At 56.5% G+C, this 14,023-nt stretch overlaps 1 protein-coding gene across 2 annotated transcripts in view; it reads right to left on the minus strand.

Moving 5' to 3' along the window:
• ARNT2 (aryl hydrocarbon receptor nuclear translocator 2) overlaps positions 1-14,023 on the minus strand; it is a 132,092-nt gene that overhangs the window by 102,415 nt on the left and 15,654 nt on the right. For both annotated transcript variants that reach the window (XM_062206345.1, XM_062206343.1), the window contains exons 3-4: positions 10,137-10,350; positions 5,373-5,586 (exon numbers count right to left, since the gene is read on the minus strand). In XM_062206345.1, the coding sequence (XP_062062329.1) occupies positions 5,373-5,586; positions 10,137-10,350 (428 nt within the window). The remainder of the gene's footprint in view (positions 1-5,372; positions 5,587-10,136; positions 10,351-14,023) is intronic.

Raw genomic sequence — 14,023 nt, forward strand, 5'->3', positions numbered from 1 at the left:
AGAAATGGGAGTCAGAGAGAAAAAGCTTTCCGAGATCGCAAACGGAAAATCAGATCAGAACATCGCCCCCCCCACCCCCGCCCCCGTCTCCCAGTACTTTCTCAACCAGCGATGTTGCTGCTGCCAGGGCCGGGCCCTACTCATTCTCTCGCCCTCAGTAAATTCTAGATTTTACAGGCAGCCAGATAAACTCCCTGCGTTGGCCCACACCATCCGTGAGGCTTCTCCACAGGTGTCCTATGCCTTCTCATCTGTGCTCATTCACCAGCGCTCTAGTTGGGCAGAGATTTAATTCAACAAAGGACTCCACGGCACACAGACACCCTCACCCCAGACACCGCCAACTCGGGGCGAGCATCATTGCCCAGGGTCCCTGGACCAGCAGGGGAGTCCCCACTGCAGTTCAGCTCCTTGTCCCCCTCCGGTGGTGCACACACACCCCTCCCCTCTCCCCCAACCCCCAACCCCACGCAGTACCAGCGACCCTGCACGGCCAGTGAATGAGACGCTGACTGCCCAGAGGAGGAGAGCTCCCGGGAGAAGGGGGAAGGCTGCCTGAGTTAAACGCCCCCTCCCTCAATCCAGCAACCATGCCAGCCTCCCACCCTGACCCCCGACTGTGGACCATGCCACCTCTTCCGGGTCCTGACACCAAGCCAAAGTTTAGGAACACAAAGGTTTGGAAGACCCCAGTCCAGTCCTCAACAGTGTCAAAGGATCCCATGAGGCTCTTCAGCACCAGTTGTCACTGCACCTGCCCTTCGGCTGCAACCACAGGAAGCCTGGCTCCTGGCCTCTGCCGGGCACCAGGCCCCTGGAGAGACCCTGACTCGAGGGAGCTCTTCCAAGCTCTCCTGTGTGAATCCTGCGACAGCCACATCACACGCTGGCTGGCTCCGAAACAGACCTCATTCTAAGGGCAAGGACTCACTTCCCCAGCCCTGTCCTGATCCGTGCAGGGGAGCCCAGCCAGGAGCACAGCTCCTAGGCCTGGCTGGCCACCATTCACCGGGTCTCCTCTTGCAACCAGCACGACTTCTTGCACTTCCTGCCAGCTCTGGCCACCGTGGCCCCAGCCCAGTGTCCCCTCCAAGGACGTTTCTGCCCAAACCCAGACCATACAGCCCCCTGTGAACTCTGCCAGACACAGGAACACTTTTCCCACAAGAGCAATCAGTAAGCCTTTTGTTAGGATGCCCACAGCCCACATCAAAGTGCCTGGGTTCAATTCCCAGCTCCGGCTTCCGATTCCAGTTTCCTGCTGATGCAGGTCCGGGCAGGCAGCGGTGATGGGTGATGGCCCAAGTAATTGGGTCCCTGCCACCCATGTGGGCAGCCTGGATTACATCCCTGGCTTCTATCTGCCCGGTCCCAGCTGTTGTGCACATTTGGAGAGAGAATTAGTGGACAGGAGTCTCTCTCTCTCTCTCCCTCTCTCTCTCTCTCTCTCTCTCTCTCTCTCCCTTTCAAATAAATAAACAGGAAAAACTTCAAAAGGCTTCAGAAAGACAGAGAGGCCCACCCAGGCCTGGTGGGCTCCGCCCTTGGCCAGAGCCTGACCTGCCCTCCACTGCCCCTCCCGCCTGCCCACACTGGGTCTCCTGACCTGGTTTTCAGGAAGCCACATCCTGTGGTCCCACAGAGCAATCTGGGGGAGACAGCGCAACACAGAGGTGATTTGAGCCATCAGACCGGCACTTCCGGGGTGACTGCCTTCCCTCTCATCCCCCCAGCCCTGCCCCCGCCTCCAACATTTCCCTTTGTATAGTATGGTCCCTAGGGTCTCTAGGTGCAGTCCTCTGGCTCAGCCCGGGCAGCGGGCGCTGAGCGAGCCTTTCTGGGTCTGTCGGAGCACCGCTGGTTCAGCCGGGAGACCCAGGGCCAAGCAAGAACCCAGCCCAGCCTCACTGCTCCCTCGTCCTCCCCCTTTTCCATGTCACTGGTCACCAACACTGAGAACGGGACCACCTTGCTGCAGAAACAGCCAAACTTCTGCCGCTTTGTTGGTTCGTTTGAAAGGCAAGGGGACAAAGCGAAACAGAGAGAGACAGAGAGAGACAGAGAGAGAGCGCGCTCCAATCCACTGGTTCACTCCCCAAATGTCTGCAACAGCCAGGGCTGGGCCAAGGCCAAAGCCGGGAGCTGGGAACTCCACCTGGTCTCTCTCGGCGGGGACAGGGAACCAAGCACTCGAGCCGTCACTGCTGCCTTGCAGGTCTGCCCCATCGAGAGCCAGAGTCTGAAGCTGAACCCAGGTACTGGGATGGGGGACACAGGTGCCTCAACCTCCAGCCCAAACGTCCACCTTCTTCTGTCACTTTTTTTTTTTTTGACAGACAGAATGGACAGTGAGAGAGAGAGAGACAGAGAGAAAGGTTTTCCTTTTTGCCATTGGTTCATCCTCCAATGGCCACCAATGCCGGCGCATCACACTGATCCGAAGGCAGGAGCCAGGAGCTTCTCCTGGTCTCCCATGCGGGTGCAGGGCCCAAGCACTTGGGCCATCCTCCACTGCACTCCCAGGCCACAGCAGAGAGCTGGCCTGGAAGAGGGGCAACCGGGACAGAATCCGGCGCCCCGACCGGGACTAGAACCCGGTGTGCCGGCACCGCAAAGTGGAGGATTAGCCTATTGAGCCATGCTGCCAGCCTTTTTCTGTCACTTTTGACATCTGATTTGGTCTTTCTTTTTTAAAAATTTATTTATTTATTTGAAAGGCAGACCTACAGAGAGGCAGAGAGTCTTCCATCTGATGGCTCACTCTAGATGGCTGCAATGGCCAGAGCTGTGCTGATCCAAAGCCAGGAGCCAGGAGCTTCTTCCGGGTCTCCCACGTGGGTGCAGGGACCCAAGGACTTGGGCCATCCTCCACTGCTTTCCCAGGCCATTGCAGGGAGCTGGATTGGAAGTGGAGCAGGCAGGACTCGAACCGGCACCCATATGGGATGCCACCACTGCAGGCCAGGATTTTAACCTGCTGTGCCACAGTGCCAGTCCCCTGATTTGGTCTTAAAAGTATATCATGGATGGAGACTGGCACTGTGGCATAGCAGGTTAATACTCTGGCCTGCAGTGGTGGCATCCCATATGGGCGCCGGTTCAAGACACGGCTGCTCCACTTCTGATCAAGCTCTCCGCTGTGGCTTGTGAAGGGGGTGGAGGATGGCCCAAGTCCTTGGGCCCCTGCACCCACGTGGGAGACCCAGAAGAGGCTGCTGGCTCCTGGCTTCGGATCTGTGCATCTCTGGCCATTGCAGCCAACTGGGGAGTGAACCACTGGATGGAAGACCTCTCTCTCTCTCTCTCTCTCTCGCTGTGTGTGTGTGTGTGTCTGTGTAACTCTGACTTTCAGATAAATACATCTTTTTAAAAATATATATATATCAAGGATGGAGCTGTGTGCTCTCCAAACTCCGCATGTTGCAGCTGCAATCCCCAGTTCCCCAGAGTGTGAGTGCATTGGAGAGCAGGACTTTGCAAAGGTCACTGGGGTCCCATGGCCCAGAATCCCACAGGACGGGTGTCCTCATGAGCAGGTGAAGACGTAACTGGGAAGCAGACAGCGTGGCAGGAAGACGGGGGGAGGCCTGGTGAGGAGGTGGGTTTCTGCAGGGGAGCCCAGGCCTGCCATGCTTGAGCTCAGGTGCACTGGGTGGAGCACTCACACTTCCCCAAGGCGCCTGTGCAGCAGCCCCAGTCTGCAAGGTGCAGGCGTTAGGAAGCGCCTGGGTCAGGAGGGCGCCCCCATGGCAGGGATTAGTGCCCTCACGGTGCCCAGAGGAGGGCACAGCTAGACGATGTCACCTGTGAGCCAGCAGGCAGGCCCCGGCAGATACCACATCTGCTGGTGCCTTGACCCGGGGCTTCTGAGCTCTCCAGAACTATGAGGAATTGCAGTCTTGTTACAGAAGTACCGTGATCCGGGCTCTTTTTGTTTTTAAAGATTCAAGCAGGGAGAGAGAGAGAGAGAGAGAGATCTTCCATCTGTTGGTTCACTCCCCAAATTTCTCTCTTTTTTGGACAGGCAGAGTTAGACAGTGAGAGAGGGACAGAGAGAAAGGTCTTCCTTTTCCACTGGTTCACCCCCCAAGTGGCCGCTTCGGCCGGTGCGTTGCAACCAGCGCACTGCACCGATCCGAAGCCAGGAGCCAGGAGCTTCTCCTGGTCTCCCATGTGGGTGCAGGGCCCAAGCACTTAGGCCATCCTCCACTGCACTCCCGGGCCACAGCAGAGAGCTGGCCTGGAAGAGGAGCAACCGGGACAGAATCCAGTGCCCCAACCGGGACTAGAACCCGGAGTATTGGAGCCGCAGGCGGAGGATTAGCCTAGTGAGCCGCGGCACTGACCCACTCCCCAAATTTCTGCAACAGCTGAGAATGCCCCAGGCCAGAGCCGCGAGCCTAGAACTCCATCCAGGTCTCCCACGTGTGTGGCACAGGCCCAACTACTCGGGCCATCATCTGTTGTCCTCCCAGGCACAGTAGGAGGAGGCTCGATGGGAAGTAGAGCAGCTGGGACTCGAACCAGTGCTCATACGGATGCTGGTGTCACAAGTGGCAGCTTAACCCGCTGCACCACAACGCAGGCCTCAGTCCACGGTCTTTCCAAGGCAGCCCCAACTGACTCCAGTGAGCAGAGAACACGGACGCACTTTCCCATCGGGCTCCTGCTGAATGCTACTCTGTGCAATGCATGGCGGGCAGACGCAAGAGTACACGAGAGACCAGCAGCTCACCCCACAGTCAGGGAAAGGGGACAGCACACCCGGAACTGTCATGTGGGAGACGCACATATGAATGCTTCTGACGCTTTGAACATGCCGGTGCGTTCCAGGGTGACCGCTACATTAGGGAACAATTTGAACGTAATGTGCATTTGCTATTTGTGTCTACAAGAAATACTAGATGAACCGGCCAACAACACCCAGCTGAGCCATCCACACAGGAGCACACTGAAGGCACACCCCTCAGACATCTAGCAGGTCTCCCGTCCACCCCATGGAATAAGCCACGCCAGTCCACACTGGGAGTTAAAACCCCCCCCTACCTGATAACACAACCCTACCCTTCCACCATTTCCCAACAGCACGCGGGAGCAAAAATACACACCAGCTATACAGAGGTGTAGATCTGACTAATGGATCAGTAGTGACTCCTAGTGGTAATCTGTGTGTATTGCAGGTAAAATACAGAGGCGATCGATGAAAAATAGATCTTCAAGAGTTCTAGGGTGAATGGCATCATTACTGAAGACAAGTCAAATGTCACTTCTCCTCCAGATAGCTCCTAACGACCCCTGACATCCTCATCTATGGACTGGAAAAAATGATTTTAGGATCAAACAGCCTCCCGGACAGAGGGAGCCACACTCACCCGTCATCGAGTTTTCCGAGGTGCACAGCTGCTCCCTCAGCTTCTCCACGTCGTCGGGATGCACCTGTTCGTAGAGGGTGCTCCCGAACCACTCTGACTGGGGCTGGTTCAGGACGGGGGTGACGGAGTCAGACACGTAAATCACACGCCCTGTCTCGGCCGCCACGACGAAGAGGAACCCGTCAGCGGCCTCCAGGATGAGGTGCTTCAGTTCCTGGGGAGAAAACACTGTGGTTAGCACAGACACCAGTGCACCAGGCGAATGGCGCTCTCATTAGCAACCCTCCACGGCTTTTATTCTGATATTCAGCCTCGTATTTATACAAATAGTTCAGGAACTGTTCTCCTCTTCTTCCTTTTTAACCAGAAAGTCAGCTACAAACATGGAACCATCCCTAAGACACAGCTCCTTTAAATATCATTGTCCCTGTCTTAACCGGTTCTTTCTTAGAGAAAGAGAAATTCCTAGCCAGGAGGGATGGCAGAGCAAGGAGTGCCCATCAGAGGGTGTTGGGGGCACCAGCACTGTGGTACAGCAGGTTAAGCCGTGGCCTGTGACACCAGCATCCCACATGGATACTGGTCCCAGTCCCAGGTGCTCCACTTCTGATCCAGCTCCCTGTGAACGTACCTGGGAAAGCAGCAGAGTGTGGCCCAAGTGCTTGGGCTCTGGCCACCTACATGGGAGACCCAGATGCAGTTCCTGGCTCCTGGCTTTGGCCTGGACCAGCTCTGGCCTCTGTGGTCATTTGGGGATTGAAGTGGCAGGTAGAAGATTTCTCTCCCCCTCCTTGTAACCCTTTCAAATCAATAAATCTTTCTTTAAGTGGGTGTCGGGTATCCAGAGGCATGGACAGGCTCACACAGGGACTAAAACTGCAGGTGCATCATTGCAACAGGTGCTGGGTGGTGATCGGAAAGGAGGGGCTGTGTCTCCCCACCCCATCTCTGTCTGCCACAGTACTTCCTGCACTCTTATCTCTAATTTTCTGAGCCGGATGCCTCTGCCTCTCTGCCGGGCATCCAGAACTCTGCCAACCATCCCCTCATCTCGACAGAGGAAGCCTGGGGGGCGGCAGGAAGACAGCCCTGAGACAGCACCACCCAGATCACGTTTCGCTGAGCGGAGGTTGTGAGTGTCAGCTCCGGGGGTCAGGCTGTCTCGCCGCGGTTGTGGCTGCCAGTGAGGCCGGAAGGAAGCTGCTTGGGATCAATGAACAGGCAGCAGGAAGTCTCGTGTCACCTCCGAGAGATGTGACTTTGTTAGACTGAGACGTCTTTTGTCTGGGGGGACCTGAAGGTGGTTCAAGTGCAGCTACCTGTACCATCCTCACATCAGGCTCAGCTGCCTGGCCCTGCTGCACCTGCAGGAGTTCAGGAACCAGCTCTCCCACCTGCGCCCCAGTCCCCAGCCACCCTGCACCCCACTCACACCCTGCTCTCAGCGCCTGGCAAACCTCTTTAGCCAGGAATGCCTCGTTCAAACGGAACCTTACGGGGAAGTCCCTCTGAAGACCCAGATAGGCAGGGCCAGCAGAGCAAAGCGAAAGGTGAGCTTCCAGAACCTCTGGCCCTGCCTAAACCCCAGCTCCTGCAGGGCCCCCAGGACCAGAAGCCTTAGAGGCGCTGCCTGCCCGGAGCTCAGCCTGGGAAGCTCTGTGTGGGGCTCTCAGCTCCAGGCCGGCTATGAGGTTGGAGGAGGGTGGCCTGGGAGAGCAGGGGGCAGGCAGACCACACAAGCATTTCCAAAGGAAGAGTGCGTTTCGCCCATGTCTCTTGCTCATCTGTGCCTCCTGGGTGCTCAGTGCGCTCCGGGGATGGGATCAGCATTTTTTATTTTCAGGTCTTCCCAACCGGAAGAACTGTTTGAAAATAAAAACAGGAAGGAAGATGCAGGATGTCTGGAGAAGTAGAGAATTCTCTGTAGTGGGAAGAGGGGTGTCTTCAGCCGTGGGAAGTTCACATGAGACAGCCCCCCTCCCTGCGGTCCCCTCCCCCTTCCACCCTCATCCCCAGTGCTCTTCTTCAGCAATCACACACCACCATCCAGAATCCAGACCCTGCCCCGCCTTGGCTCAGTAGAAGCTAAGAATGTGGATTTTTGGTTTTTTTAAGATTTTTTTTTAAATTTTAAAGTCAGAGTTCCAGAGTTCCAGACTTCCAGAGAGAGAGAGAGAGAGAGAGAGAGAGAGAGGTCTTCCATCTACTGGTTCACTTTCCAGATGGCTGCAATGGCTCAGTCTGGGCCAGGCCAAAGCCAGGAGCCAGGAGCTTCTACTGGGTCTCCCACATGGATGCAGGGGCCCAAGCATCAGGGTCATCTTCCGCTGCTTTCCCAGGCACATCAGCAGGGAGCTGGATCAGAAGTGGAGCAGCCTGGACATGAATCAGCACCGGTATTGCAGGTGGTGGCTTTATCTGCTACGCCACAGCACCGGTCCCAACAGCATGGATTTCAGAAGAAAAGGAGACTGTGGCCCAAGGCCCCTCGTCTTCGCTGTGCAACTCTGGGCACGTAACTTAACGTCCTCAGCTCCCCTGGCTCCACACCAGCTTTTTCCAGTGAGCTTTCCTGGGGTTAAATGAGCTCCTGTATGGGAGGAACTTAGTAGGGCCTGGCGCACAGTAGGTGCTCTCCACAAGTGTAGCTATCTTCATCACCCGCGGAATGAGAGGGAAAACCCAGGCTCGACTCAGACATCTGCACAGTGGCCTCTCTCCTCTCCGCTTCTTAATCCTTGATCACTCAAAGAGTGGCGTTTGCACCAGCAGATCAGATGCCCACTGTCAGTCTCTGGGTTCGAGTCCCAGCTGCTCCACTCCGATTCCAGCTTCCCACTAACACACACACACTCTGGGAGGCAGCAGTAGCTGCTGAAATAGTTGGGTTCCTGCCACCCATGTTGGGAACAAGAATGGAGTTTCCAGCTCCTGACTTCAGCCTGGCCCAGTCTCAGCCACTGTGGGCATCTGGGGAGTGAACCAGCAGAAGGGAGATTATCTCTCTCTCTTTCTTTCTGCTTTTTTTTCTGATTAAAGATTTATTTATTTGTTTGCAAGTCAGTTACAGAGGGAAAGCGAGACAGTGAGAGATCTTCCATTTGCTGGTTTACTCCCCAGATGACCAAAACGGCCAGGGCTAGGCCAGACCAAAGCCAGGAGCCAGGAGCTTTCTCCACATCTCCCACGTGGGTGCAGGGGCCCAAGCACTGGGCCATCTTCTGCAGCTCTCCCCATGCCACCAGCACGGAGCTGGGTCAGAAGAGAAGCAGCCGGAACTGGAACAGGCGCCCACTTGAGATGCTGACACTGCAGGGGGCAGCTTCATCTGCCACAGCGCCGGCCCCCTCTCCGCCTTTTAAACGAATAAAATTAGCTGATTACTTAATTTCTTAAGACAGAGATTCATTTCTAGTACCAGTTTGCAGGATTTGGATAAGGAATAAAGAAAAGTGGAGATACAGCTTTGCACCGACTCTAGCAGACAGTGGCACTTAATAAACTTCCATGGGGTTTCCTGCCAGTTAGTCCCCCTTCATCATTGTACAAGCCCCCTGTCAACCAGCGTGTCCTCCTTTGACACCTGCCAAGTGCGGGACCGTGTGACTCATCCACAAATTGTCCAAGGGAGCCGGCAGGTAAAGCACTCGCTAAGTCGTCTCCACAGGACACGCAGTGACAAACGCCAGTTCCTCTTCCCTCCTTCTTTTTCTAAGCCCGACTCCCACGACAGAAATAGATTCCGGGCTCGAGCAGCAGAACAAATGCCCGCCCTCATCTCCTCCCACGCCTTTTCCGCTCCTTCCTCTGAGGCTCTGGGTGCACCGTCCCCGTTAGCAAAATTCCTTCTGTTCCGCTCTTCTGTACACCAGCGGGGATGCCTTCCCGGCCTGCCGACAACACCAGGCACCCCCCCCACCCCGCTCTGTGCTGGCCGCACACTCTCGTCTTGTTAAATGCCCGTGTTCTACACGCGTTGGCACTTCCTGGCTGCACCCCCTGGCACCTGTGTCATTTTACCCCTTCCCGCCCCTCTGTCCTGCACAAAGTGCCTTCAGTCCTTCATCTCGTGGATCCCGCAAAATCCTCAGGATCAGGAAGGCAGACAGCTTCGCCCCAGTCTCACAGACGAGCAAACTGAAGCTGTGAGGGCTGCTGACCGGCCCTGCAACCTGCACGTGGGAGGACCAGCGCTCCTGACTCCTGTGAGCCCACGTATACGCTATGTCATGAGTTGCTTCTTCCAGGCTACCCAAAGACCCCGAGAGGCGTCACAGACCCAGCTTTGGGGTCCTACCTCCCCGTCTTTGTGGGGCCAACTCCTGGCCCTTCTTAAGCAGCTGACTGAGTTGGGCTCAGTGTCCCGGTCTACACGACAGCGGGGGAAGTAGCCGTAGCTTCTTCCTCAGGCTTGAATAAGGACTCGATGGCATAACACACAGAGAGACAGGACTCGGGCCAGGCACGTGACAGACCCCTGCTAAGTGCTGTTGGCGGCGCTCTCTGTCCCTATGACCCTGAAGGCAGCCACCACGCCTCTCGCGGCACACGGTGCTTCATACCCACTTCTTCCCATGACAGCCCACTAAGCGTGCCCAGAGACAGGCTCCAGTCTCCTCGGAGCGGTGCCTCTGTAATGCACATGGGGAATACGAAGGCTCAGCCTCGCACCCTCCTGGCAGAGAGCGAGACAAACCTCCCTGGCTGTGTCCCTTCGTCCACCTCGAGCTGCAAGGATGCCCGGGGAGGCAGGAGAGCCGGTACCTGCTCGGTGAGGAAGGAAGGCTTGTACGCGCCGTCCGTGGACTTGTTCCCGGTGCCTCTCATGGACTTCATGTGCGACACGGCCATGCGCAGGATGGTGAGCTTGTCCGGCTTCCGGGCCAGCGCGCTGCAGGTGGGGACCATGTCCGACAGCTCCGTGATGTACTGGGTCATCTTGTTCCTCCGGCGCCGCTCGATCTCACTATGGTTCTCTCTTCCCAGAAGGCACGCGATCGGGAAGGGGCGAGAGGAGAAGGATCAGACCAAGGTTACAGCCCCGGGGAAAAAATGGCGCACAGGTCAACCACAGCCAACGTGTGCTAGCCGAGAGCTTGGGGTTGGTATGGAGCAAAGCCGCTGCTTCGATGCCTCAGCCACTCGTGCCTCTGTGTATGTGGGCGGCAAAGATCCCACAGTGCCAACCCCCAGATGTGCACAGAAGTCTCCGGGTTACCCCAGCGAGCATGAGCAGACTAAGACATGATGCTGCTCAGAGTCCTACGCCCCTGCACTCATGAACCTGACATGGCTGGGCACGCAGCCCTGGCTGTGCTATGCCAACATGAGCTGTATGGGCAAAAGACTGCTCTGGATCGCTCCTGCTTTTCCAGGAAAGTTCCCGAACCTGAGAACTCTGGGTTGGCCCTGTTGAAGTCAGCCCCTCTGGCCAGAACTTGTCTCCTTGGTGTTTCTGCACGCCAGCTGCCTCCTACCAAATCAATCACAGAGCTTCTCTCAGCCACCCCAGTCCAGGAGGCAGACCCAAGTCACTTCCTCTGCCCCTCACTGGCCAGTTACGGAGCTGTTCTCCTCTCCCAAGATTGGCATCACAGAGCATGCCGGGAAGCAGTGGGCAGTGAGTCTACCTCATCCTGCAACCACCTGGGGCCCCCCAAAAAATTACACAGACATGATCGGCGGCACTCTAGAACGTTCCTAGGCTTTGAATCATGAATACTGCCAGGCGTGCTTGGATTCACCTTGTATAAAGCTGTGAACAAGCCTTTGTTTCACAGGCAGCACATTTTCTGCAACATTGTAACAGGTGCACGCCTGTCTGGTTGAAAAACAAACAGCCAGTGACAAAGAAAAGCTCCAGCAAGGAATGGCTGAACTTCCTCTCCTGGATGGGTTAAGAGAAAACACTAGCAGGAGAAGAGGCAGAGAACAATGTTCCCATCTCACAGACAGCCACAGCCCCTATCCTCTCCAACTTCAAGGCCACGAAGACACAGCTGTTCCTTGGGATAAAAGAACTGTCTGAAAATACATCCCAGGTCTGCTGCAGGATTTCGGGTTCTGCAGGTGCTGGGAGAATGAGCCACACAAGAGCAAGAAAGGGACATTCTCGGGCAAGGCTGCCTGCACATCAGCAGGGCACCCCACCTCCCAGTCCAGGACACAGATGTGCCAATCAGACCTAATGCCACACGAGCGGCGCGTGTCGGGGGAAGCGCGACTGCGGGAGAGGCCATGCCCCGTGGTCAGGCTTCGGAGAGGAGGGGAGGCGGGCTCCTGTCCTCAAGCTACAGGGGCTTAACGAGAAAGGGAAAACGCTCGCTTTGCACAGTGGAATGTGACGAGAGGACCCCGAAAGGCTTGCACGATGTAAACACCACAAGAGAACCAGGGAGAACAGGAGGTACTGGTCCCAGGGGTGCAGGGGGCCTGGGGAGAGGGGGCTGGAGGAGGTGGCCGAGGAGGGACCAGGGTGAGCTGGGCCTAGCCTGGCAACAGGAGTAGAAGGCAGGTTCTGGTGGGAGGAGGGGGAATGGCAGGATCAAGGGAATGCCTGAGATGGGAGGAAGGCGTTGGGGGTTGGGGAGAAGACAAGCCTGGGGGGTTGCAGACCTGGGGCCTGGATACAGGGACAAAAGAGCCAAGTATAAGCAGTCGGGGACATGGTCAGAGCACAGAAAGAGAGAGCTGTGACCCAGGCCAGGCCGGGACTCCTTGGTGTGCCCTGGCCCTGTACTTGGGGGGTAGTTTTGAGCAGGTGGGGGATTCCTGGGCCCGGTGCTCTCCTCCCACGCCCCAGGGACAGCTGTTTTGAGCCGAGCAGGCCGGGCACCAGTGCCTGTGCACCACAGAGCAAAGACACTTTGGGTGGGGGGAGGCACACATGCAGGGCAGGTGGCGCTGCCGTAAGTGGGCAGAGCTGCTTGCTAGGGAAGGGACAGGTATAAGAGAAGAGGATGGGGGCCATCACGTAGGGAACGGGGAGGTGCCGACAGGGCAGAATTTGTTAGGAGAGCCGTGGGGTCTCGGCTGCACGCAGGAATCCTCAGGGAAGACATACAGGAGTTCCTTTCCTGCCCCTGCACAATTCCAAAGCAGACAACTAAACATGAGGACACATGGAAAAGTGGGAAGAAATAAAAATAAATGTATTTGGGGTGCAAAAAATTGTTTGGAATCCATGCATAATTTATATATATATGGATGCATTTTCCGTGAACTTGTTGAAGAACCTTTGGTCAAGTGGTGGCTGCCCACCCTGAGCCAGCCGGGTCCTCCCCCATATGCACTGCCCGCTGTGCCCTCAGCGAGGTGCCGGTGGCAGGAGGCCATGGCGGTGCTGGCCCAGGCGACTCCAGGAATGGCCTGGGTGAGCTCCTGGGGGTGCCTAGTCAGCCTGCTCGGTGTCCAGGGCACTGGGAGGGGCGGCATGCAGGGAATGTGGCCTGGGGCGGCAGACGTCAGGCAGGAATGCGGCTGTTTGGGACAGTGTATCCATCACCCTCCGCCGCACGCCTGCACGCGCCTGTGGGGAGGCCCAGGGGCACGGGCGCGCCTCCCACGTGCTCCGAGCAACTCCCCAAGGCTCCCCAGCACACACACACCCTGGAGTTAGCATGCTGCCTCCTGGAGCCAGACCCCTAGGCTCTTCCTCATCAGGCGCCACATGCTGCCCCCTCACACATCTGACCACTTGACGCCTCCCCTCCCGGCATCACAAGAATGCCGGGTCTGCTCCGTGATCTCCAGCCCCACTCAGCATGCCTGGCTCGCTGCCTCCCCTCACCCCCTTGTCCCTGTTAAAACCCCTGTGGAAATCTCTCGGCTCTCGTCCCATTCCCTGTACCCACCGTCACCTCCCTTCCCTCCACCCGAATCTCATCTCCCTCCAGGTCCACCTTCATGCTTCGGCCACATGGATGGTTTTTCAAAATGCAAGTCTGACCCTTCCCTTCAATGCCTTCCACGGAGCCCCAATCCCACGTCAAGTCTGAATCTCTTGCTAGTTACCACAGTGACTGCGATGATGCGGGGGCAGCTACCCGTGCCTCTGATACCTTTTCCAAAGAACTCGGTCACACTGCCAAGAGTCATCTAGCTTGATAAACACTTCTGGGGTAAGGGGAGTCTTTGTGGGGGTCTTAAACAGAAGTCTAAAGCAACTTTATCACAGTGCTCCATAAATCGATCTGTGAGATAAGGTGCATAAAGATAACAATTAGAGCAACTGTTTAAAAACTGACTGTGGCGTAGCAGGGGCAGCCAGCCACCACCTGTGATGACGGCATCCCATATCAGAGCACCAGTTTGAGCACTAGCTGCTCTGCTTCTCATCCAGCTCCCTGCTAATGCACCTGGGAAGGCAGCAGAAGATGGCCCAAGTGCTTGGACCTCTGGCACCCATGTGGGAGACCTGAGTGAAGTTCTGGGCTCTTGGCTTCAGTCTGGACCATTGCAGCCACTTGGGGAGTGAACCGGAGGATGGAGGACTTTCTCGCTCTGTGTCTCTCTCTCTCTGTCTCTCTCTCTGTCTCTCTCTCTCTCTCTTCTCTGCACCCCCCTCTCTCTGCCCTTCAAATAAATAAATCAGTCTTTAAAACCTGGTCATGTTCACTGTTGAGCCCAGAAAGTGCTCAGAACCTGTGGTT

The sequence above is a fragment of the Lepus europaeus genome, chromosome 11, assembly GCF_033115175.1.
Source record: "Lepus europaeus isolate LE1 chromosome 11, mLepTim1.pri, whole genome shotgun sequence".
Classification (NCBI taxonomy): Eukaryota; Metazoa; Chordata; class Mammalia; order Lagomorpha; family Leporidae; genus Lepus; species Lepus europaeus.